General features: G+C 38.9%; 1 protein-coding gene across 5 annotated transcripts in view; it reads right to left on the bottom strand.

Annotated features, from left to right (window-relative positions):
• Positions 1-1,747: 1,747 nt before the first annotated feature.
• TPX2 (TPX2 microtubule nucleation factor) overlaps positions 1,748-23,890 on the bottom strand; it is a 47,152-nt gene continuing 25,009 nt past the window's right edge. For 4 of the 5 annotated variants that reach the window (XM_020915934.2, XM_020915932.2, XM_020915933.2 and 1 more), the window contains 12 exons: positions 23,529-23,657; positions 21,203-21,324; positions 20,075-20,226; positions 18,493-18,664; positions 16,431-16,569; positions 15,557-15,773; positions 9,271-9,366; positions 7,474-7,650; positions 6,640-6,786; positions 5,057-5,168; positions 4,277-4,464; positions 1,748-2,244 (listed from right to left, as the gene is read on the bottom strand). In XM_020915934.2, the coding sequence (XP_020771593.1) occupies positions 2,134-2,244; positions 4,277-4,464; positions 5,057-5,168; positions 6,640-6,786; positions 7,474-7,650; positions 9,271-9,366; positions 15,557-15,773; positions 16,431-16,569; positions 18,493-18,664; positions 20,075-20,226; positions 21,203-21,324; positions 23,529-23,657 (1,762 nt within the window). In that variant the 3' untranslated portion in view covers positions 1,748-2,133. The remainder of the gene's footprint in view (positions 2,245-4,276; positions 4,465-5,056; positions 5,169-6,639; positions 6,787-7,473; positions 7,651-9,270; positions 9,367-15,556; positions 15,774-16,430; positions 16,570-18,492; positions 18,665-20,074; positions 20,227-21,202; positions 21,325-23,528; positions 23,658-23,890) is intronic. The other variant, XM_020915935.2, reaches the window with a different exon arrangement.

Raw genomic sequence — 23,890 nt, 5'->3', positions numbered from 1 at the left:
ACTAGAGGTAGAAAAATCAGAAAGGTGACAAGAAACATGAGAATCCTCCTCATCCCCTGAGAATCCACGAGAGATACAAGGACTGGGGTAGAACTGGATTTTTCACAGCACAAGGCCTGGAGAACTCTCTCTCTGTTTGAGGCGGATACTTGAATGCCCTTCTCTACTCTCTCCATGTCCAATCAGTAAGCAAGTCTTGTCAGTTACAGCTTGAAAATCCATTTAGAATCCAACCATTTCTCATCACCTCCACTGCTTCCACTCTAGCCCAAGCCACTACCAGTTCTCACCTGGACAACAGCAAGAACCTCCCACTCCTTCCTGTTTCCAATCTCACATGCCCCCAACCAAATCCCCATCTCAGTCTATTTTCCACACAGCAGTCAGTCAGAGAAACATTTATCACCTGACAGAAGAGGACAGTTACTTGTTTATTGTCTGTCTCCCTTCTAAAAGGTAACCTCCATAAAGTCAAGGTCTTCTATTTCTGTTCATTGCTTATATGCCCAGAGACTAGAACAATGCCAACATATATATAACTAGCATCAAATCAATCTTTCGTAAATGAACTACACAAGTTGTTACGGAACTATATACCACATATCTCTAGGAAATGAGTAAAAGAACTGCACTTTGTATCAGTCTGTGGGCCTTCAGGAGACCCAGGGACCTGCAAATCACACCACCTCACTTTGTCGCCCATCACTAAATCTGCAATGGACTGTAGATAATGCTCACCAAATGAATCAACAAAAGGAATATAAAATAGATCCAGTATCGTACATACTGCCTAGGACTGACTGGCCTCAGCAGAATATGGATACAGCCTTTAACTCGTGGCACAGAAGTAAGACTGGTACAGAGTAAGAGTTTATAAATGATATCAAGTCTAAAAGAAAACAAACTATTTCACATGAACCTAGCAAATTCTGTGCTAACAGAATACAAGGACCACAGATATGATTATCCTTATCTTCAAGAAGTAACCTAATTTTAGTTATCTACATCTCTACTAGTTTGTAAACAAGCCCACGTAGCTCAGTGGGCTACGTCTCTTCTACTAGAGACGTATACATTAAGAAACACCTGGGAGGCACAAAGGAGGAAGTTACCATCCTCACCGGACGAGACCAGACGGTCAAGGAAAGATTTATGAGAAGGATTTCATAAGGAAGAGTTTACCAGATGAGAAAGAACACATTTGAAGAAGGCACAGTCTGTTTCGGAGGAATAACAGGCTTCCAGAGTTGTTCCTAGGAGGGAGTTAACAAACAATGGAAGGATTCTGACAAAGGACAGAAAAGAGCACTTTTCCTTTAAGGACCGAGCCTATGCTTTTAAAAGCTCCTGGACTCTCCTCTCACAGTACCCACTTCCCCAATAAGATGTGACCTCTAAAGGGGCTCGGCAGATGTAGAAACATCAAATAACAAAAAATCGGGGCTGTGGGGAAGGAGGGGAAAGATAAACGTTAATTCCAGTTCAGGTCACTGGAAGACTTAACACATGCACTGCTCAGCGTTCCGTTATCTTCAGCACCAACAGGGGAAGAATCTGTCTGAACAGCAGCCCTGCCTGAAGCCGGCTGATGGCCACTGTGAGGTTCCAGTCAGTCAAGTCTCTTCCTCGTCAGGCGGTTCATGAGGCTTCCCCACTCACAGTGATGGGCTCCTTAACTGTAAATTCATTTTGCACAGAGAAGAGGAAAGAATCTGATGGTTCCAATTTAATCCATGACTTAAATCTCTCAGTATTCAACTATGTTTATTTTATGATTAAAATAGAAAGAGAGAGATGGGATAAGGGCAATAGAAATTATACTGCGCTGATACAGAGGCTTAAATTCTAGTCAGAATTAAGGTCCATACTGAAGGTCAACCATCATACTGATGGTTCCAAAGAGTCTGGTTGAGACATACATGAGTTGAGTCTCATTATTAGCCACGATAATATAGGAAAACAACTCTCAATGAAATAGGGAGTCCACACTTGTCAGGCATGCTCTGTCAGGCACGGGTAGGAAAAAGCCTGAAGAAATGGATTCTCTCTATGCCCCCATGACAAAGACGGCTCCTGGTTTGATGGAAAAAGCAGCTCAGGTTCCCAGATGGTATCTGCAGCTCAAAGCCAAGTTTAGCACTGGAATCGGGTAGAGAACTTGGGTGAGACAGGCACCGTCAGGGGCTGGTCACTGGACTTGACTTCCACACCCTGGTATCTTCGTATTGGATTTGCTTTGTGCACCTGTAGAGAAAAATGTAATTACCATTGATAAGGATGTTAGAGAACTACACTTATGGGTGTTTTTATTTTTCTTGAGAACATTTTTGTATAGTATTGCACATCCCAGTCACTAATTAAGAGAAGGGGGGGAAAGGCAACACAGTCTATCAGCAAAGCATTAAGAGCTCTGGAGCCCAAGTAGATTTCATTTCTATTATTTTTTAAAGATAATTTTTTTTTAAAATGTGGACCATTTTAAAGTCATTATTGAACTTGTTACAATGTTGCTTCTGTTTTTCATGTTCTGGTTTTTTGGCCATGAGGCATGCTGGATCTTAGCTCTCCAACCAGGGACTGAATCCTCACCCCTTGCACTGGAGGGCACTGGACCACCAGGGACATCCCCCAAGCAGATTTCTGTTCTGGTCTTGCTGGATTCCACAGAGTGCACCTATCTCCAGTCTGACTGTTCAGTACTGGGGTATAATGGGGGTGTACTCGATTGCATCAGAGGGGAGTCACACCTTAAGAATCTGCCAGAATAGAACCTTAATTTTACTGGGTTTTTTTTTTTCATTTATTTTTACCAGTTGGAGGCCAATTACTCCACAATATTGTAGTGGTTCTTGTCATACATTGACATGAATCAGCCATGGTTACTGAGTCTTAATATTCACCAAAAGCATGGACTTTAAAGCAAACAAACAAGCAAACAAAACACTAGGAAGTGTTGCTGGGAGAAGGCATGGTCCCATCCGTTCTTAATCCTGAATCAAACCAGATTATTAAAGAGCTCTACAATATGGATAAACACAAGAGGACTCAAGCGGTGGAGAAAAGTCAGAACACTTGAGGCTGGCTTTGTGAGTGTATCTGGACTGAGGATTACATATATGTATTTTTTCATCTAATCAGCATATGGTAGCTTGGTTTTTGTCAAGAAGCTATTCCCTTTAATATTTTGTCCCTAGAGCCTTCCTTGGCATTGTCACCTCTACCAACAGCTATTCAACTGCTCGCTTAGCTATTTTAGACAGAATCTCAATAACTTCTGTATTTCCACAGTCATCCTTTTATTACACTAAGCATTTGAAGATCCATCTAAAACGTTCCTCATTAATGCAGTTCATGTGGCTTGCTACCATCTTAGTGAAAGGGTCTTTACGGTGAATTAAGCTTTCTTTTTGGATAACTAATATTAAAATCATTACCTAGTGATAGGATGGAATGTCACCTGGATTATATGCACTGTAACTCCAAGGAATTTGAATCAAGTATTAGGAAGAAAATGAAAATACAGTTGTCACACAATTCCCATGCCCTTCCTTACCTATATGTTCTAATTGTAAAACACACTGGTTTCCTTATTATTCCTTAAGCCTTAAGGCAATAATAAAAATAAGTTAAATAAAGAGTCCTGGGACTTCCTTGGTGGTACAGTGGATAGAAGTCCCCCTGCCAATGCAGGGGACATGGGTTCAATTCCCGGTCTGGGAAGATTCCACATGCCATGGAGCACAACTACTGAGCCCAGGTACTGCAACTACTGAAGCCCATGGGCCTAGAGCCCATGCTCTGCAATAAGAGAAACCACCATAATGAGAAGCCTGTGCACAGCAATGAAGACCCAGCACAACCAAAAATAATTTCTTTAAAAAGTCCTACAAATGTGTTATTGTGCACTGGCATAGCATGTGATGTTCTCTTTAGGAAGAAATTCTGACTGAATCTAGGATCAAAGAGAAATGTACTTTTTAAAATAGTTTGTTTATATCTCTCGACCATGATAAGTTTTGCAACTGACAGGTTGGTTCCCACAAAAGGCCAAAATTATAGTATAAACTTAGGAGATCCATGGATCACAATATACACATCTTTAGCCTTGTTCACTTGTCAACTTTGTCACCACCCTTGGTTTGTATGACTTCTCGGCTTCACTCATCTTTGATGCGTCCTTGGAGGCCACCTTAGATCTCTTCTGGAACAAGGCAAGGTACAGATAAACAAAACAGATGCAATCATGGGTTAGTCAGCACTTAGGCTGCCTAGTTACCAGTTCTTTCCGTAGTCTGGCCAACTCCTCCTTCTGCTGCTCTTCCTCCTGCTGCCGGGCTTCCTCTAGCTGCTGGGCTTTCAGGGCCTCCACCTCAGCCATTCTTTTCTCCAGCTCCTGCCGCTCCTTGGCTCTCTTCTCTGTCGCCAGCTGAAAAGGTTCCTGAACTAGAGAACCAGAAAGGCCCTCTGAGTACAGAAACAGAGAGAATATTGGTGCACAAGCACGACTTGTGGAACCCTGGCCCCACAGACCCAGCAAGTGTACAGAGGCATCGCAACAGAAAGGCGGAGCTCAAAGGAACCCCAAGCAGGAGAAAGGTGAAGTATACCACATACAAAAAGGCCTCAAATTTTCAGGGTTGTAAGGACCCCTATAAATCATCTAATTAGGAGAAAAGCAATACCCATACAGATAGTGGCTTGCTCAAAACTACACAGAGACTGAGAGACAGATTTAGGAGAAGAATCCCACTTTTCTAGAAATGCAGCTCAGTTCTTACAGGAATCAAATGTTTTCTATCTAAGACTAGCTTTATGGTGAAGTCCAGGCTCTTCCTTCCTTACTTGCTACTCTCTGGGCTAGGAAGTAAAGTTGTTGAAATGCCAGCTGCCTCCACCCAGACGCTGTTCTGCTACATTCAACAAAGATCTAAGGAAGAAACGCTAGATCTCCATATACGCAAATGCTTCTGGTTGACACAGCACTGTACTGACACAACTCAGTCCTAGCAAGTCTCACAATTCTTCCCCAATCCCTCAAGAACACATAAAATACTACCGATAACAGATTTTTTCTCTCGCTTAGGAACAAAGGGCTCCTGGGAGATGACAGTGTTTGGACGAGCCTTGAAGCAAGCTGCTTCTTTCTGCTGTTTTAGTTCTTCATCCAGCTGTAAGAAAGAAAATCTGTCAGACAAGCAACCACCAACTTTCCATAACTACCACCTCAATTATTCAAGTTTGAATGTTTCTGAACTGTTTCATCTATAAAGATAGCAGGTGATTATTAATCAATACCATGTGAACACAATGACCAAAATCCAGATTGTAAAATCTAGAAAGGACCAACAATCCCATTTATTCAACATATAAAATGCACACAGAGCAGCCTATAGATGAAAAGGGACTTGAGATTTATCAAACAAATATAAAATATGGATCTTTTCTTGATCCTGATTTGAACAATGCAACTGTTTTAAAAATGAGAGATAGGGGCTATATGAATGCTATTTGTCACTATTAAGAAATTACTCTTAATCTTTTTAAGTATGATAATAGCATTGGAGTTATAAAATTCTTTTAATCCTTACATTTTAAAAGTTACACACTAAAGTATTTTTGGATAAAATGAGATGGCACCTAGGATTTGCTTCAAAATAATCTTGTGTAGGCTAAAATATCCAGTATAGAGATGAGTAGGTAGGAAGTTAGATGAAATAAGATTTTCCGTGTTTTGAGCACTAGAAGACAGGGTGACAGGTTCATGGAAGTTCATTATACTATTCTTTCTTTTATATACATCTGAAAAACTTAAAAAACCTTTTTATTATGGAAAATACCCCCCACATTCTATGTCATGATTGCTTTCAAAGCAACAGCCCTAATTCTCCTAGAGAACAGTGCCAACAAGGGGTCTAGGTTTAGTAACTTAATCAATCATATCTCTTGGGCTTCAACAGGGGAGACTTTCTACAAAGATCAAGCCAGAGCCCCTTTTGGACAGATTTCAAAATAAGACATAGTATCAATACTGACATAATTAGGGATTCAGGAGATTTTTTCCCAGACAAGGCAGAATTAGATCCCAACTAAACCAGCCAACAACCAATTAACTGTTTTAAATCACCTATCATCTATAAAGAGCAAATAGCATACTATGTTAAGAAAAAATATTCTATTGAGAATCTATTCTTACCACAGTTTCTTATCAAAGCACCAACAGAAAAAAGTTAATATTTAATGAACAAGTCTAATAGATGAAATAGATGAGATCTTTAAGAATCTCCTGTCACAAAAAGTCTATCAGCTCTCACATTCTCCAAATGATCACTTACAAACTTAAACTTGCAGACCAAATCCAGCTTGCAGTGTCTTTTTATACAGCCCTTAGGCTAAAGATCGTTTTTATATTTTTAAAGGGTTGAAACATACAACATGTGACAGAGACCATATGTAACCTATACAATCTATAATACTTAATATATGGTGTTTTATAGAAAAAGTTTTCTGACCCCTGACTACAGTGAGAGTCCATAAAACAATCCGGTGTGTTAGTTCCCAGATGAAGCCTAGTATAGCGGGTCTACCTACTGTAACAAATCGTCAAGCAATTCACATTTTAGCTGCTCTCCCCATCCCCACCTGGTGCTTCCAAGTCTGTGCCTTCAGGGCACCTCTTCTGTCTGTCTCCAAGCAGAATGGCTCAACCTGGGTAGTATTCTTCACCTTCTTTTCTGGCAGGCTAATGGTGTCAAAGTGAGGCAAAGGATGTGCCTTGAACTTGGGCACCTAATAGAAAAGAAAATGTAAGATTTAAGATAAGGCCATTCTAGTCAGAAAGTCACAGCTGCTCCAGAATATTTGGATGAATCTGGAAAATATGAAAGGCAAGTTTTCAAACCAGCATGGTACAGAACACTAATAGGCTCATAAGGAAATCAAGGTTTTCCTCCCAATTTTGCCAATAACTACCAGCATGATCAAGGGCAAGTCACTTAACTTCCTTGTGCTTAACTTCCAGAACGGTTATTTAAATTACTTGCCCTATTTATACTTCATAAGGTTCTTAGAGGGATCAAAGGAAGTTAGTGATTATACATTAAGAGTACAACATAAGGAACTTCCCTGGTGGTCCAGTGCTTAAGAACTGCCTTCCAATGCAGGAAACACAGGGAACTAACATGTCATGGGGCAACTAGGGAGCCCACATGCTCTGGAGTGCATGAACCACAACTAGAGTCCATGTGTTGTGACGAAGATCCCGCAAGGCACAACTAAGACTCGACACAGCCAAATAAATCCAGTTTTTAAAAAGTGCAAGATAAAAAAATAGATAAATAAAAATAAAATAAATAAATAAAATGTGCAAGATAAAAAAAATAGTAAATAAAATAAAAAGTGCAAGATAAAAGATTACCTTTGAGAGATTAAAGACTAGTATTAATAATATGCTACTTATAGAAATGGAACACCTACCTCTCCTTTCTGGAGTTCTTTTATTTTCTTCTCTTTCTGTAACTGACGTTCTTTGTCTCGGGAATCAAAAGAAAAAGGGCATACTTCCACAGTTCTTCCCACTGGGATCTGGGGCTTAAAAGGCATTCCAAAATATGGCACAGGCTGAGCTCTTATCACTACTGGCTCCTCCTCTTCCTAAGGGAAAAAATTGCAGTTTAGAGACAAGACTTCTCACTCTCGCCTCCTCTGAATGTGAAGTCAGAAGACAATATATGAAAGAAGTCATTAAGGCAAGTCACTCAACCTCTCAAGTGTCTTAGCTTCCTTTTCTATTAAAGAGGGATACCTACCAACTCACCAACCTACTAAGTCATTTATTAACTCACAGGGGTGAGATCAACGTGAAAGCATTTGATAAATTAACACAATTACTTTTAAAGGATCTAAAATTTTTCACAGGAAGGTTGAAAAAACTAAATGAGCTCAAACAGTGTGAGTAAAATGAACAACAGAAGAAAAGTACTAACCAAGCATATACCTTGGCCTCTTCTTTGACCCAGCCTCTAGACTCCACTAAAACATGTGACTGGGAGTATTTCCAGTTGCCAAACCCAGAATAGGACCAAGTAAGTTGACTGGGTTCAAGCTGGTAACATAAGATTACTGTGTATTCTAGTTTCAAATGAATCTATAAAAAGGTTTATGCTTGAGATATGCTATAAAATTACCCTAACTCTGGATATTTATAGATAAAAAGGGAGATGTAACAAGAAACTAGCCTGATCAATGACAGTTTATATATTCCAACTTCATGAACCATCACCACATAGTCACCTCTTTAACCCTTGGGTCAATGGAGATAGGACAGGGCAGATGTAACTACTTAGTGTGAATTTTAAAAATCCTTCACCGAATGATGACAATAGTAGGCAAAATAGAGTATAGGTCTTAAAAAAAGACTTATTTTCCAATCCAATGGAAACAAACATAAGTCGTTACAACCAGTTACCACTGAAAGCCAAAATGACTCATCATTGTCATTCAGTTGCTAAGCCATGTCCAACTCTGAGACCCCATGGACTGCAGCACACCAGGCTTCCCTGTCCTTCACTGTGCCCCAGAGTTTGCTTAGCTTAGATTCATGTCCACTGAGTTGGTGATGCCGTCCAACCATATCATCTTCTGTTGCCCCCTTCTCCTCCTGCCCTCAATCTCCCAGCCATCAGGGTTTTGTCCAATGTATCAGCTCTTTGTATCAGATGGTCAAAGTATCAGAGTTTCCACTTCAGCATCAGTCCTTCCAATGAATATTCAGGGTTGATTTCCTTTAGGACTGACTGGCTTGAACTCCTTGCTGTCTAAGGGACTTTTAAGAGTCTTCTCTAGCACCATAATTCTAAAGCATCAATTCTTCGGCACTCAGCTTTCTTTATGTCCAACTCTCACATCTGTGTGTGACTACTGGAAAAACCATAGCTTTGACTAGACGGACTTTTGTTGGCAAAGAGCCTCATACACTTACTACTTTGTTCTTGGAAGAGCAAAAATAGATGATCATTCATTCATACCCATTGTTAAGACAACTCCAGGTGAGAATGACTGCCTTTGAATTCCTCTCTGTTTAAGAAAGAGTAATGCTTAGATTTGGAGACGGGCATGGTAACCCTCTACAGTATTCTTGCCTGGAGAAACCCATGAACAGAGGAGCCCAGTCCATAGGATTGCAGAGTCAGACACAACTGAAGTGACTTAGCATGCACACAGTGCTTAAATTGATTATGCAGAAGGAGTAAAGATCCCATCCTAGGGAATCACCTCATCTTCTTTGGTGGGCATTCTGATTCTGTTCTTCAGAGCAAAGGCTGGTGACTTTGGAACAGTGATTGGAAGCTCTTTCTTTTCAGGAACACCCTGAAGGGAGTAAGCAATTCAATTAGATATCCCAGAGCAATCTCAACTAGGTTATGTGATGAAATTAATACTTTTCTTAGAACTTCATGTATCAGAAATCAAAAAAGGCTAGTTGTTATTTATCCACCTAACACAGGTATGTATTAGTACTCCCAAAGGTGGATTAACATGACAGAAGATCAGCAAAAAACATAGTTTGAGTTGTATATTCAATAAAAAATAAAACTCATCAAAATCTTTTTTGGTATTCTTGAAAAACACCCCAAAATAAACTAACATCAATATTTTATTGATTCTCTCCCTTTTATACCCCAATCCCTTAAAAACAAAATCAAAAAGGATTTCCAAATGTTAACTAGGGAGAGAATATGGTTAATTCTCCTAAACCTATTTCACATACAGCTCTACATTAAGAACTTATATTTTAAAATGTTACCCTCAAAAGGTGAATGGAAAAAAGCACTGGGCAAGGCCTAGCTTAATTTCCTTTTGCCAAATAACTGGACAAAGAGCAAGAAGTTACCAAAGATACACAAGACGCTTAATCTCAAGAATTTTAGAAACTATAATCAGGCATTTTTCACCTAAAAGATTGAGTAATACACTTTAAAGACTGATTAATACCAGTGTTAGTTGGCATGTGACGAGAAGTGGGCAGTCACATACAGCTGGGTGAGGTACAGGACACAAGCTGGTACAATCTTTAGGAATTAGCTATTAAACCTTTAAATGGTCATATTCTTTCACCCAGTATTACACCCTAATATTTGATCTCTAGTTTAGTTTTTAGCTATATTTCAATATAACATTTTTAAAAAGAATAAAAACTGGTTAAATCCTTTCTTAAATTGTGGTGCATATCCACACACTAGAATATTATACAGTCATCAAAAAGAATAAAACAAATCTTTATTACTGACACAGAACAGTATTCATAATATTGAGAGGAGAGACAAGTGGCTGAAACAAAAAATATTTTGTTTTTAAAATTTACATGTAGAAAGACAAATATATGCTATCACTCATACGTGGAATCAAAATTTTAAAAATAATATAAATGAACTTACTTGCAAAACAGAAACAGACTCACAGATCTCAAAAATAAACTTATGGTTACCAAAGGGGAAACAGGGGCAGAGAGTGGGGGGTGGGCAGGGATAAATTAGGAGCTTGGGATTAACACATACACTACTATATATAAAATAGAAAATCAACAAGGACCTACTATATAGCACAGAGAACTCTACTCAATATTCTAAAATAATCTATATGGGAAAAGAATCTGAAAAAAATGACTATATGTATATAACAGAATCACTTTGCTGTATATCTAAAATTAACACACTAAATCAACTATACTCCAAAAAAATTTTAATAAGTCAAATTAAAAGATACCTGCACATACACTAAAAATGTAAAACAAAATATATATATAATTAATTTAAGCATAGAAAATAAAATATGAAAAGAATACCAAACTGTCAACTCTCACATCTCTTTGAGAGCAGATTAAAAGAGGCTTTTAATCTCTATATTCCTTAATTCTTATACATTCAACTCCTTCAAAGATTTTCCTGCTTTGTGACTCCAAAACACTGCCAACATTTCAAATCCTTTCTGACTGAATTATGTGTATCATACTACACACGTGATTCAAAACTAACATATTTTAGAAAGCTGTTCCGTAAGTATTTTCTAACTCTGCTAGAGTTTACCCTCTATCATGAATCTGGCGATCTCCAGGGCTGTTGTTCTGCATAAAGTGTATGACCAGATCAATTTTTAAAATATCTTAAAGACATCCTCAGTAACTCCTTACCTGTTACACTCACATCCATATGCTTCCCCCATCAGCTTTCTATTCCACTTCTCTAACTCTTCACTGTTATGCCATAGGCCACACTATCTATTGCCTGTACCATTCCACTAGCCCACTAACAGCTTTCAGCGTCTCATCTCATTCTGCGAGTCCATCTTCTTAAACAATCAAAAGATCTGATCATGTTACTTCCTGATTTAAAATTCTTTAATGGCTCCTAATGTCTACTTACAACAGTATAACATACTCCTTAGCATGAAGGACAAGGTGCTTCATAATTTGGTACCCTGCCTGACTCTCCAGGCATGTCTCCTGTCCCTCTTTAGGCATCACCTTCCAGCCACAATGAACTACTGGCAACTGCCAAAATTTAACACTGGTTCTCATCCCACTCCAGTATTCTTGCCTGGAAAATCCCATGGACGGAGGAGCTTGGTGAGCTACAGTCCACAGGGTCGCAAAGAGTCGGACACGACTGAGCGACTTAACTTTCAACTTTCTAACTTTATGCCCTCTCTGAAATGCTCCAGCTGCTGGGAAGTATCTAATCTTTCTTTTCAAGCCTCCACTAAAGCATCTCCTCTCTTATAAAACCCTTCAATAGATCACTCCCTGAACCTACTGACCCCACTCTCCCTTGTACATAGTCTATTATGGTACATAAAAAAACTTCATTGCAGGACCTCCCTGGTCGTCCAGTGGTTGAGAATCCACCTGCCAATGCAGGGGACACAGGTTTGATCCCTGGTCTGGGAAGATCCCACATGCCACTGGGTAACTAAGCCTATAGGTCACAACTAGTGACGAACCGGAGCTCCCTAGAGCCCGTGCACCACTCGAGAAGAGCCCCCATTCACATCAATTAGAGAAAGCCTGTGCACAGCAACAATAAATAAATTTGTTTCAAAAAAACCCTTCATTGCACTTGTTGATTTAAGATATTCATCTCCTTCTGCTATGAGTGCTTTGAGAGTAGGGACTGTTATTCCATCAATCCCTAATACCTAACAGATCTTGGCAAGTATAAGGCATTCAGTAAATGTTTGTTGAATGAATACTGTAAGCATGAATAACAGAATTTATACCTTGGACTTGAAGACTCTTGGACTCTAATTTATACCTTGGGAGACACTTCTTAATCCCAACAATGCTGCAACTGCTCCAAACATGTTTGGAATGTCTTTCTTGGAGTGGCCTTCAAAGCCAGTTTTACGGCCAGCCAAGGCAGTTGCTCACTCTTTAGTTTTAACTAAGCAATATTGTTTCCAGCTCTATTATTTTGGACTACTCTGGAGTTTGAGTTCTGAATGACTTTAGACCAACTCCTACAAGCTAATTAATCTTTAAAGTATCAAGACCTGGTCTTGATGAAGAGATCCAAAAAACTGCCACAACATCCAAGACAAGTGGCTTTTCCAAAGTGGTTTGTACACTATCAATCTTTGGAAAGAATACATACTCTCTCAAGGTGACTACTGTAAAGGGGAGCTTCAATCTGCTGTGAAAAGTTGTCACACACTTTCCAAAGAAAATCAGAATCACTAGTATAGTAAAATTTAATACAGAACTTATAACCAGACTGACAAAAGTTTATGAAATGGGTTTTCATCTAATGCTTACCAGAAAACAACAAAAATCTGTTGTTCTACATCCTGGACAGGTGGGACACCAGCCTGGAGCTTGAACACAGCCAGGACAGGTGGAAATGGAAAGAACACTGAACAAGAAGTCAGAGGTCTGTTCTAGCCCAGCTTTCATTCCAATCTGTATAATGTGTCCTTGGTTTTTTTTCTTTTCATAAAAATAATTGAAATAAATATCTGAGAACTCATTTAGTTCTAAACAATTCCTCATTTCCTACTTTTCCCCTCTGTCTGCATCCTCCCAGCAGAGAGATGTGCATTTTAAAAGAAATCTCTAACAAGTAAGCCAGGAAAGAGATATTTTTATGAGTGGGATCAATCCTCATATTACTTAGGGGAGAAGTAAAGGTGATTTATGAAAATCAAGTTTGCAGCAACTATTTATCCATATCCCATCTCCACTGCAATCAAAGCCAATAGGGGGCTCATTCAGAAATAGAGATAAAAAAACTGGGTTTCTAGAAACAGAGAAAGCCTCTTGTTTTACTGTATTAAACTGTTTTAGTTATAAGCTCCCTGGGGGTAGAGATACTGCCATTTGCATTCCTTTGCATTCTCTATAGCACCTACAAGAAGTAGTAATTGTTCAGGGAACATATGTTGATTAGTATTACTGTCCTTCTTTGTCTATATGCCAATCTGCTCTTTCAGACTGTGAAAGCTTTGAGGATGAAGGCTGTGTCTGATTTCATTCGAATTCCCAGTGTCTAACACAGGCTGATAGATTTCAGCTTGTATTGTCTCTTACACAGTTGTTCAATACCCCAGTGCCTATGCTATGCTTAGATGCTGGGGAAGCAGGAGTGAACAATACAGATAGACATGGTCCTTGCTATCTGGGAGCTCACATTCTAGTGGAGGAGAGAAAAGACAATGAAAAAGTAATAAACCAAGTATTTCTTAATTTTCACAAGTGCTCTGAAGAAACCCAACAGAATATGGAGATGAAGGAATGGGGAAGCTCTGAAAGGAAGCTGAAGGAGGGTATTTCTAAAGAGGTGATAAACGGGTATAAGTGGGCAACGTGGATGGATAAAAGACACATTTAGGAAAAGCAGCCCGGGATGGGATGTAAAGGGTAAGCATGTCTCCCTAAGGCAGATATACCCCATGTGCCCTGGGACAAGTTATCAGGCCTGTCCCAGAGCAATTAGGAAATTACCATGAAGCAATGTTATCTCAGGGACCATGAAAAATAATTTTTTAAAGACTGCTGGTCTCCCCAAGTCCCTAAAATATCACTGCTAAAATTACTCACTGGCCTCACTGATACCATATCCACCTCTGTGGAGCCCCAACTCCCCACTAGATGTCGGCACCAAGTTCACATTTCACACCCTGGAGCTCAAGGCTTTCATCACTCCACCTTGGCCCAAGAGCCCTTTTCTCATCCCTGCCTCAAGGCCCACTGCTGCCCAAGCCCATCTCTCATCAGCCCCGTTGTCTCCTTGCCACCTATCAACAAGTGGGAGAGCACAAGAAACACTCTAAGGACACAAGGAAAGAGAGCTTCAGCATTGAGGGGACAAACAGTGGCAGACAGACAGCTGCACCCAGGCTCTGGAGGCATGTTCTTCTGCTTTAAATAAGAGTCCAGCACCAAAAGTTAAGACAGCTAACTTCAGTTCTGCCACCAACTTTTAAAAATGTTCCTATGGGCAAGCCACGTTTTCAAAGAAAGCCCCCCATTTCTAAAAAATGAGGAGAGTAGAAAGAATAAATATATCTATGACTCCTTCAATGCTTTGTTTTCTCTAGAATCCAAAAGTTGAAGTACCTGGAAATTTTAGTAGGAAAAGAGCTGAAAACAAACTCAAAACTGCACTTGCCAGAATAAATAATGATAACAGCACTGTGAGGTAGAGAAACACAGTGTTTAAGGAGATGACAGGTTCAAATCCTGGTTCTGCATACTAGACACCTCTTAGCATCTCTTTGCTAATCTGAAAAGTAGGGACAAAAACAGAACCTATTTCCTAAGAGTTGTTATGAGAAATCAATAAGACAATCTATGTAAAATGCTGCACAATGTAAGCATGCAACAATTATTATTATTAACATGACTGCTTACTCTGTGTCAGACACTAAGGTCTTCATCGGGGCTCTCTAATCTATGCTGCACCTGACAAACCAAAACTCCAGGGGTGGGGCCCAGGAATCTGTTTATGTAACAAAATCCCAGAGGACTCTGAGGCCCAGTTGATTTGGCAGTGACTACCCTACAGCATACCGTATCAGTTCAGTAGCTTCTTATTCACCTAGTGTTTTGCTGATCCGTTTATCCAGAACTCACAACAACGCATTACCCAGTACAACACTACTCTATGATCTCACTTAACTAACTCCTAATGAACTCTAGTCACCCTTCCCCACAACATTTCCAAATTACAACAAACTGCCAAACCAATTTCCTCAATCAGTGTTTCTAAAAATGGAGTTCAGGTAACACTGGTGATATTTAGGTAGGATGTAGATAGTTTTTTAAAAAATAATCACACATTTTCCTAAGAACCTTTCATTTTAAAAGGTACCTTCTATTTTAATACAAGAGCATGGACCTTTTTATTACCTATAATTCATATCCCAGCTCTGCCATTGGCTACTATATGATACCATACTGGACTTTCGGTTTCCTAAGGGCAAAATCCACCTCTGACATGTCTCTTTTTCACCCTGAACTCCTAATGTGATGTCCTGATCACAGCTCTCAGGGCTCCACCACTCTTACCACAACATCTTCCAAGATCTTAGTAGGGCAGGGCCTGGAATGAAATTCATAATGTTCCTCTTCCAATTTCTTCTTTGACTCCCGCTCCTGGATCCTTTTCTCAATTTCTAAATCAAAGCCAACAGGCTGAGTAGGTGGCTTCACAGGCGGTTTCTTAGGCAAAATGGGCCCACCTTCAAGAATTCTGGGATCAAGTTCCTGCGCTTTGAATTTGTATCTGTAAGGCGAGAGTTTAAGTGCTAACCATACAAAAAAAAAAATTTTAATAAAATGAAAACTAAACAACAAAGCAGGCCAAAACCAGGGGAAAAAAAAGTAATCATTAAGATTATCCATCATGTGCAACAAAATTCAACTCTCCATAGCCATTATCCCTGCCTCGAGAGCAAAGAAAAAACAAGACAGTCTAACATCCCCACCACTGTAAAGACTGGGGTTTCTCTTGTACTTCTTTTGAGAAAAGAAACTCCCCCTTCCCAAAAGAAGTACTAGAAGGGAGAAAGAAGGCTACAGGAGACAACCCCCAGACTTAACTCACATTAAATTCCAGGTCTCTCCACTGGTAACAGTTGTAACGATCCCTTGGGTAGCCATAAAAGGGTAAGATTTACCTAAACCTCAAAGGCCACTCTTTACTGGAATCGTAAATTCTCCCACCCAACCTGATTTTTTTTTTTTTTTTAACCAGTTTACACTCCAGGACAGCTCCCTACTCCCACTTTCAATCCTTTCATCACAGAGGCAAGGCAGAGCCTGTAGTTCAAATACCATAATTCCCAAGGCAAGAAAAACAGTAACTGCCCCCCTTACAGAAGTGAAAAGGAAGCAGGCAGGTTCTTGGAACTCTTCCTCAAATACTGCCAGTGGAACTTACTGTTGCTGCTTCTCAAGCTCCTCAGCTTCCAGATCTGCTGCACTTTTGCAGGTCACAGGCCGTGTACGATGTTTGGTTTGCAGCACTGGAGTCTGTGGGTCTCTGCATATTCTGACCACAGATTTGGAGGGTAATGGCACTGTAAACCAAGATCACAGACATTTACCTAGCTAAGACCCCGTTTACCTGTAGGTGCTGACTCAGCTAGGCAGCCCAGAGATGCTAAGCCACAGAGTGGCTGGTCCCTCACACTCAGCTCAGCTCACATCAGTCAGTCTGACAAACATTCAGTCCCTTCTCCCCTATCACTCTTTACTGGGAGGTGATGATAAAGGTAGCCTGTGGAAACTCTGCTATCAACTTCTGCATCTAAAATCCATTTGTGTCTGATGGATTTCTTATCACTGCAGAGGCCTGCACTTCCTTTCTACTGACAGTGCCAACTATTCTGCATGTTATTGACAAATAAGACTTAAAATAAGGCATTTTAAACAATGTAATAATTTCCAATATTATGAACTTCTTAAAAGCATCTATATCAAAACATCAAGACTATCTCCCATAGAAAGTCAAACAGAAAAAGTAAAAAAAGAAAAGAAAAAAAAGCTATGTCAAAGCATCAATATTAAGATCAGCATCACCATTCATAGAAAATACTATTTACCTGGCCAGAAGCAACCTTGTCAATTTTCATAATTACCCAGAATGAATTTTCTAATTTAGGCCTTACCACCTAACAATTGGAGATGGAAACCAAATCTACTTATTTTAGAAATAAGCCAGGCTTCAAGTATACATATAACTATTATTGAGCTAAAATATAGTCCAAAATTATAAATAAATATTACTTCCGACTGGAAGTAAAACTCAAGGACCTACATCTCAAAGGAAGAAAAACTGCAGAAAATAATTTTTCTTTCTATTTGCTAGAACCAAGATTCTAAGAGCAGAATACCAGACTCTAAGAGTCACATATATTTGGAAAGTCATGGTTAATACTTACATTTCCATTAGAATAAAAAAGATTATTTTCATGATATAAAATTTGACAAACGGCTACTAGAACATAATAACATTAGGAAATGCTGTCCTTAAAGGAACTAACTCATCTGTTACCTAAAATAGCACTAAACAGTGCCTAGGCAAAGGCAGGAAAAATTTAGAAACCTTCAAAGTCAAACAACCAGATTTTGCTTTATCCAGAATACTACCCTGCACTGGTTGACAACTAGTTCACACCACACCTCCAGTCCTCAAACTTCTTTTAGGAGTTATTTTCATAAAGATAGACATTGTTAGATTAGCTTCCTCTCATCTGTTCACCACCAAATCTACAAATTAAGCAACATTTGCACTCACTGCTCTCTTCTACTCCCCTTGCAAGGAACAATCACCCCATCCGTGCTAAGTATCCTTCTCCTACCTGCACAGGGTCTTAACCATTGGTTATCTCTTTTCTCTCCTGTATTTCCATGCCTGGACTTCTCAGCACACAGATCTGCTCTCCCTATCTCACACTTCCTTTGATTCTTACATTTACATACACATTCACAGCACTCACGATAATCTGTGATGACCTGTTTATCTCTCTCACTGAATTACAAACTTGATGTTGAGTAGCACCAAGTCTGTTTTGCTCACTTCTATACTGCCTACATCACACAGAGTGTCTGCTTCGTAGTAGTCAACATTTATTGAACTGATGAACAAAAAGCACACAACATTTAAGTGAATAGAAAGCTTTCATTTTCTGTAGATAAGTGTGCACCTGGACACATGGCAAAGATAACCGTGATGTGTCATGACATCTCATGTTACCTTAATTCACCTCAGCCAGTTACTGACCAGGAGGATCAAGGTGGTTGATGGGTGTAAGTGGACAGACAGCTAGGTGTTTTGAGAAATGTTCAACTATGGGTACATTTGTTGTCTGCACACAACATATGCCATGCTTTAGTTCAAAAACTAGGATTTCAACTAAAGACAAATTTGTACCTAAGATGCAAGCAAAGGGAGTTCTAGGGGAGGCTCCAGCCAGGCATGATACTAGAAAGAAACTTACTAATATCATCCTTCCTGTTCCTCAGGTGGTATCTGGTAGGAGTTCGTTTATGGAATGCTTCGACCTGCTGTGCAAGGGGAACATATGTAGAAGCCGTCTCATCAAATGTTCTTTTCTTTCCTTGTGTCAGATTGAAAGGCACAACAACGGTGCATCCCTTAGTCACTCGGGCCTGAAAAGAAAGAATTCATTCCCTAAATGAAATGTTATGGAAGAGCTCAGATCCACCACAAGCCTCAAACTCAGCAGAGGATCAAAAGGAAAAGAATCCATGGAAAGCCAAGAATCTTCTTCTTAAGTTGTCGGTCCTTGAGCATGGGTTATAATCTGTATACTCCCATCTTTTAAAAAGGGGGAGAAAGCATCCAGCACTTAACAATTGTCTATTCTGTACATAAGGTGATTTTTCCCAAGCATGCTTATGTTTTGAAGCAATCAAGAGCAAGTTTTCTTAGAATTAGAAGGGGAAAAAAGCTGTACAGGTATCCCACCCCAAGTCATTTAAAAATTTTAACTGGGCTTCTGGATCAGCTCAGGCAACTACCTGAATCAAATTCTCTTCTCATATCCCACCCCAAAACTGACTAATGAAGAAGTCTATTCCTTGGGTCATTAATTTTTATAAAATTAGTTTCTGACTGGAAGTAAAACTCAAGGACCTACATCTCAAAGGAAGAAGCACAACTCCAGGATTTAAGTCTGCAAAGGAATGACTTAAACAAGTAATGATGGTGGACTTCCCTGGTGGTACAGTGGATAAGAATCTTCCTGCCAATGCAGGGAACATGGGTTTGATCCCTGGTCTGGGAAGATTTCACACGTTGTGGAGCAACCACAACTACTGAAACCTGTGCCCATTAGGGCCCAAGAGTCCCAGCTACTGAGCCCATGTACTGGCAACTACTGAGGCCCATATGCCTAGAGCCTGTGCTCTGCAACAAGAGAAGCCACTGCAATGAGCAGCTCATGCACCACAACAAAGAGTAACCCCCACTTGCCGCAACTAGATAAAGCCCACACACAATGATAAAGATCCAGTGCAAACAAAAATTAAATAATTTTTTAAAAAGAGACTAACTTACTTTAAAAAAAAATGATGATGGTAATTGCAAATGCAAGTAGAAATTCTTAGTGCTAGATTTTTTATTTAGGATTATTACTGCTTTTGTTAGTGCTCTGGTAACAAAACTGCATAGGATTTCAGTGGTCTGCCCCAACTTGACCTTCCCCATAAACCCATTATATTTTGCACAAAACTTTGCAGACCCAAGATTTTTTTAAACAAATTTTTAATAGCACAAGCTGTAACAAGTCTGTACCTACAATTTGCCACATGTAATTCTATGTGTTTTATGTACATTCTCAATTCAGTTTTCACAGCAATTTGATAAGATGCTTCCCAGAGACAGTGATCTATTTAAGATTACACAGCTAACAGGGGGCAAAGTGAGGATTTAGATCTATTGTAACTCAAAAACACATGTTTCTCTCAAGTACATTACTATAAATAGTGACCATAAATACTACACCAGAATCTTCACTGAATAACTAACAAGAATATTAATTTAGTCAGTCAACTTACAGGAGATGGAGGATGCTTTCGCAGTTCTGATGTAAAGTTCACTTCCTTATACTCCTCCTGGTTTTTAGGATGCTGTTTGATCCGCTCATCTGTGCGGAAGTGGAAGTCAACTGATTTGGTAACCTGACTCACTGATTTCTTCACAGGTTGCCCTGAGTAAAAAGTACAGTAAAACATACAGGTAACACTAAGAATACAGAACATACATAGAGTAAGTCCCTTTTTATTCAGTCCTTTGGGTATTTCTATTACCATGGATCTAACTTTATTTACTCTCTGCGTATAACCCAACTTGAAACAGTCCTCAAGGACACCAATATATGTGCCTTATTCATTTAGTACTATTGAGTTTGAGGCCCTTCAGTCAGGTGCAAATTGTAATAAGGTAGCAGAGGGGAGAAGAATCCCATCTCCCAGGTGTGTTCATAGCTCTGGAGACAGAGAGAAACTGGAATACCTTTGACAAGAAAAGCTATGAAATGACTTTAGAAACACACTTAACTAAGCATCTCTAAGAGGGAGACCCCATAAACTCCAAAGATGCTTTTCAACCCAGTAAGCAGAGCTTTACAGCTTTGACTTCACCAATATAATTATGCTAAAGCAAAGCAGAACTCTGATCCCTTCGGCTCTCTCAGGTATACTTTCCTCACTCAACCTTCTTCTCTTCTGCCTAGGATAAAATAGGAAAAAAAAAAATTGGTCTGTCCAACTGCTCTATCTTCTGTCTTAATCCTAGTTCCTTCTTTTTCCAATACAAAGAAAAAGAATTAGGAGGAAAAAAGAGGGAGAGATTAATTCTACTTGGGAAAATGAGGTAAGGACTCATGGAAAAGACCTCAAAAGATGGATGTGGAAAAAAAGAAAAAGATGGGTGTCCCTTCTACAGTTAGAGATGGAGAGGAATGACAGCATGCTCTAAGAAACGACCAACATACATAAAACATTCCAGGGAATGATCACTGGGATATGAATGGTACCCATGTCCAGCCTCCTAAATAAACACATCTTTTTACACTGACTACTGACCAAGAAAGACATTTTCCCTTTTGAGACTAATTTTAAAACTCTAACAAGGTTATAAGAAGCACTACCTCATAAATCAGACTCAATCAGAACCAAACTGACCTGCTCCTGAAAGAGCAAACTTTTTGAATTCTTCATTCCTTTTCCGCATCTCTACGACTTCCTGCTGCATTTTCACTCTCTTCTCCAACTCTTGCTCCTCAGTACTTTTTAGAATCTTTTGCCTAAAGGGCAAATAAGTAAAGGAGATGAGAGAGGAGAGGAGAAAAAGATTCAATGGTAAAAAAAAAATCTAAAGGCATTATATAGATTAGATTTTTAACCTGGGATAAAAATAACCATTAAAACCAAAAAGTATTTTCCAAGAAATTATTATTAACTTAGATAACACTATAAAAAAAAACGCAAAATTTATTCCAAAATATTGAAAAAATTTTCAGAAAAAAAGTTAAAAGAGACTATAGAGGATTTTACAAAATATCCACAAATTTGACTGTATAATGATTAACTTTCATGCCACAAGAAAAACTGAAAAACCAGTAGTAATATTTTCAATAAACACAGCAAAAGGTTAATATACATAAAATATATACTATGATAAAGAGAAAAGCCTTAGGAATAAAGTCAACCAGAGTTCAAATCACAACCCTGTTGTTTCATTTCCTTCCTATGTGATCTTGAGAAAAACTATTTAACCTCTACGAACCTCAGTGTTCCCCAATGTAAATGGGTAATACAAATACTTGTTTTCATAGAATACTTGTGACTATTAAAAACCAGTTTCTAAAATAATCGACATAGCTAAAGTTCAATTTAAAGTAGCCATTCTTAAGAAAAAACAATAACAAAGTAGTCATTCTTAGTAATGAAACATCACTAAGACCACTTACAGATAAATAAAAAGGAAACAACTTTGGAAAAGATGTTTACAGCAACAGTAATACAATCCTGTTAACAAACAAATAGAAGTTAAAATAATTTGATGCCATCAACATTATATCAGTTAAATTTGAAACAATTTTTAAAGTAACAATTCAATACAGGTGAGACTACAAGGAAATAAAAATGCTCAAAGTTGATGGCATTAAAAATTTACACATTCATTTCAGAAATAAAACTGACAATAAAAATCAATAGCCATAAAAAGGATCATATTCATAGACCAAGGAATTTCTCTTTCCTTATCTTGAGACTACTCAAAGAAAAGAATCTCTCTATAAAAATGTTCACTGATGAAACTGGAGCCCATTATACAGAGCGAAGTAAGCCAGAAAGATAAAGACCATTACAGTATACTAACACATATATATGGACTTTAGAAAGATGGTAACGATAACCCTATATGCAAAACAGAAAAAGAGACTCAGATGCATAGAACAGACTTGTGGACTCTGGGAGAAGGCGAGGGTGGGATGTTTCAAGAGAACAGCATTGAAACATGTATATTATCTAGGGTGAAACAGATCACCAGCCCAGGTTGGGTACATGAGACAAGTGCTCGGGCCTGGTGCACTGGGAAGACCCAGAGGGATCGGGTGGAGAGGGAGGTGGGAGGGGGGACTGGGATGGGGAATACATGTAAATCCACGGCTAATTCATTTCAATGTATAACAAAAACTACTGTAATGATGTAAAGTAATTAGCCTCCAACTAATTAAAAAAAAAAAAGATTAAAAAATAATAATAATAAATAAATTAAAAAAACAAAAACAAGAAAAAAAAAATGTTCACTGATTCCTTGTAACAGTGAAAAATTGAAACAGTATTTTTAACAGGAAATAATTAATACAAAGAATGTTAACCATCTACCAAAAGGAAGGGTAAATGTGAAGATTTTGTATCAGTACAGAAAATAAGAGTTTCATAGTGAGTGAATAAAGCAGAATCCAAAGACTACTTATATACTGACTGTAAAATAGGTATTTTACTTGAGTAAAGTCCAGAATGGAGCTTGACAAAGTAAATACTGTTCAATTTAGGTAACTGGCCACCTAATGTGAAGAGAGGACTCAGAGGAAAGACCCTGATGCTGGGAAAGACTGAAGACAGGAGGAGGACACAACAGAGGATGAGATGGTTGGATGGCATCACCGATTCAATGGACAAGAGTTTGGGCAAGCTCTGGGAGACTGTGATGGACAGGGAAGCCTGACAAGCTGCAGTTCGTGGGGTTGCAAAGAGTCAGACATGACTGGACGACCGAACAAGAACCTTTACTAACTTTTTTCCTTTATATTTCTTTTACATTTAATAGTTTATTTTTTTCAATGTATAAGACGCAAGCACCCACTAGGACATAAACAATGCACCTTACCATGGTGACAGCCTTTAGAGTTTCTCAGGCTCCATGTGCTTCAGACAGACTGTAGTTGCACACATCTGTAATCTTACTCTGACTCTAAGGATGAAACTCAGGCAAGTATCATACCTTACAGGTGGGATACAAGGCGCAATATGTCTGCCCTTCGCTTTTTCTGGGGAAGATTCATTCTTTTCAGAAATATCTTGACAAGCATTGCCTTCTTCCTCTTCTTCTAACTTCTTTTTATTGTGAGAGCTTGAGTTGAAAAGGACAAAAAATATCTCAATCTCCTACAGCATATAAATATCTCAATCTCCTCCCCAGATCTACCACACATGGCTTAAGTTTTCTCATTCTTTAGGACAACAGCCATACTTCAACAGCCAAGATTCTTCCAACAGTATCATCAGTTTATATATACCAATAGCTACAACAAGCAAACTTTGAGAACACCAAAAGAAGTCAGGTAAGAGTTGTCTGGTGATGGT

This window comes from Odocoileus virginianus, chromosome 9, assembly GCF_023699985.2.
Source record: "Odocoileus virginianus isolate 20LAN1187 ecotype Illinois chromosome 9, Ovbor_1.2, whole genome shotgun sequence".
NCBI classification, from domain to species: domain Eukaryota; kingdom Metazoa; phylum Chordata; class Mammalia; order Artiodactyla; family Cervidae; genus Odocoileus; species Odocoileus virginianus.
The sequence above is the reverse complement of the archived record's forward strand: the minus strand, read 5'-3'. Positions and strand labels throughout refer to the sequence as shown.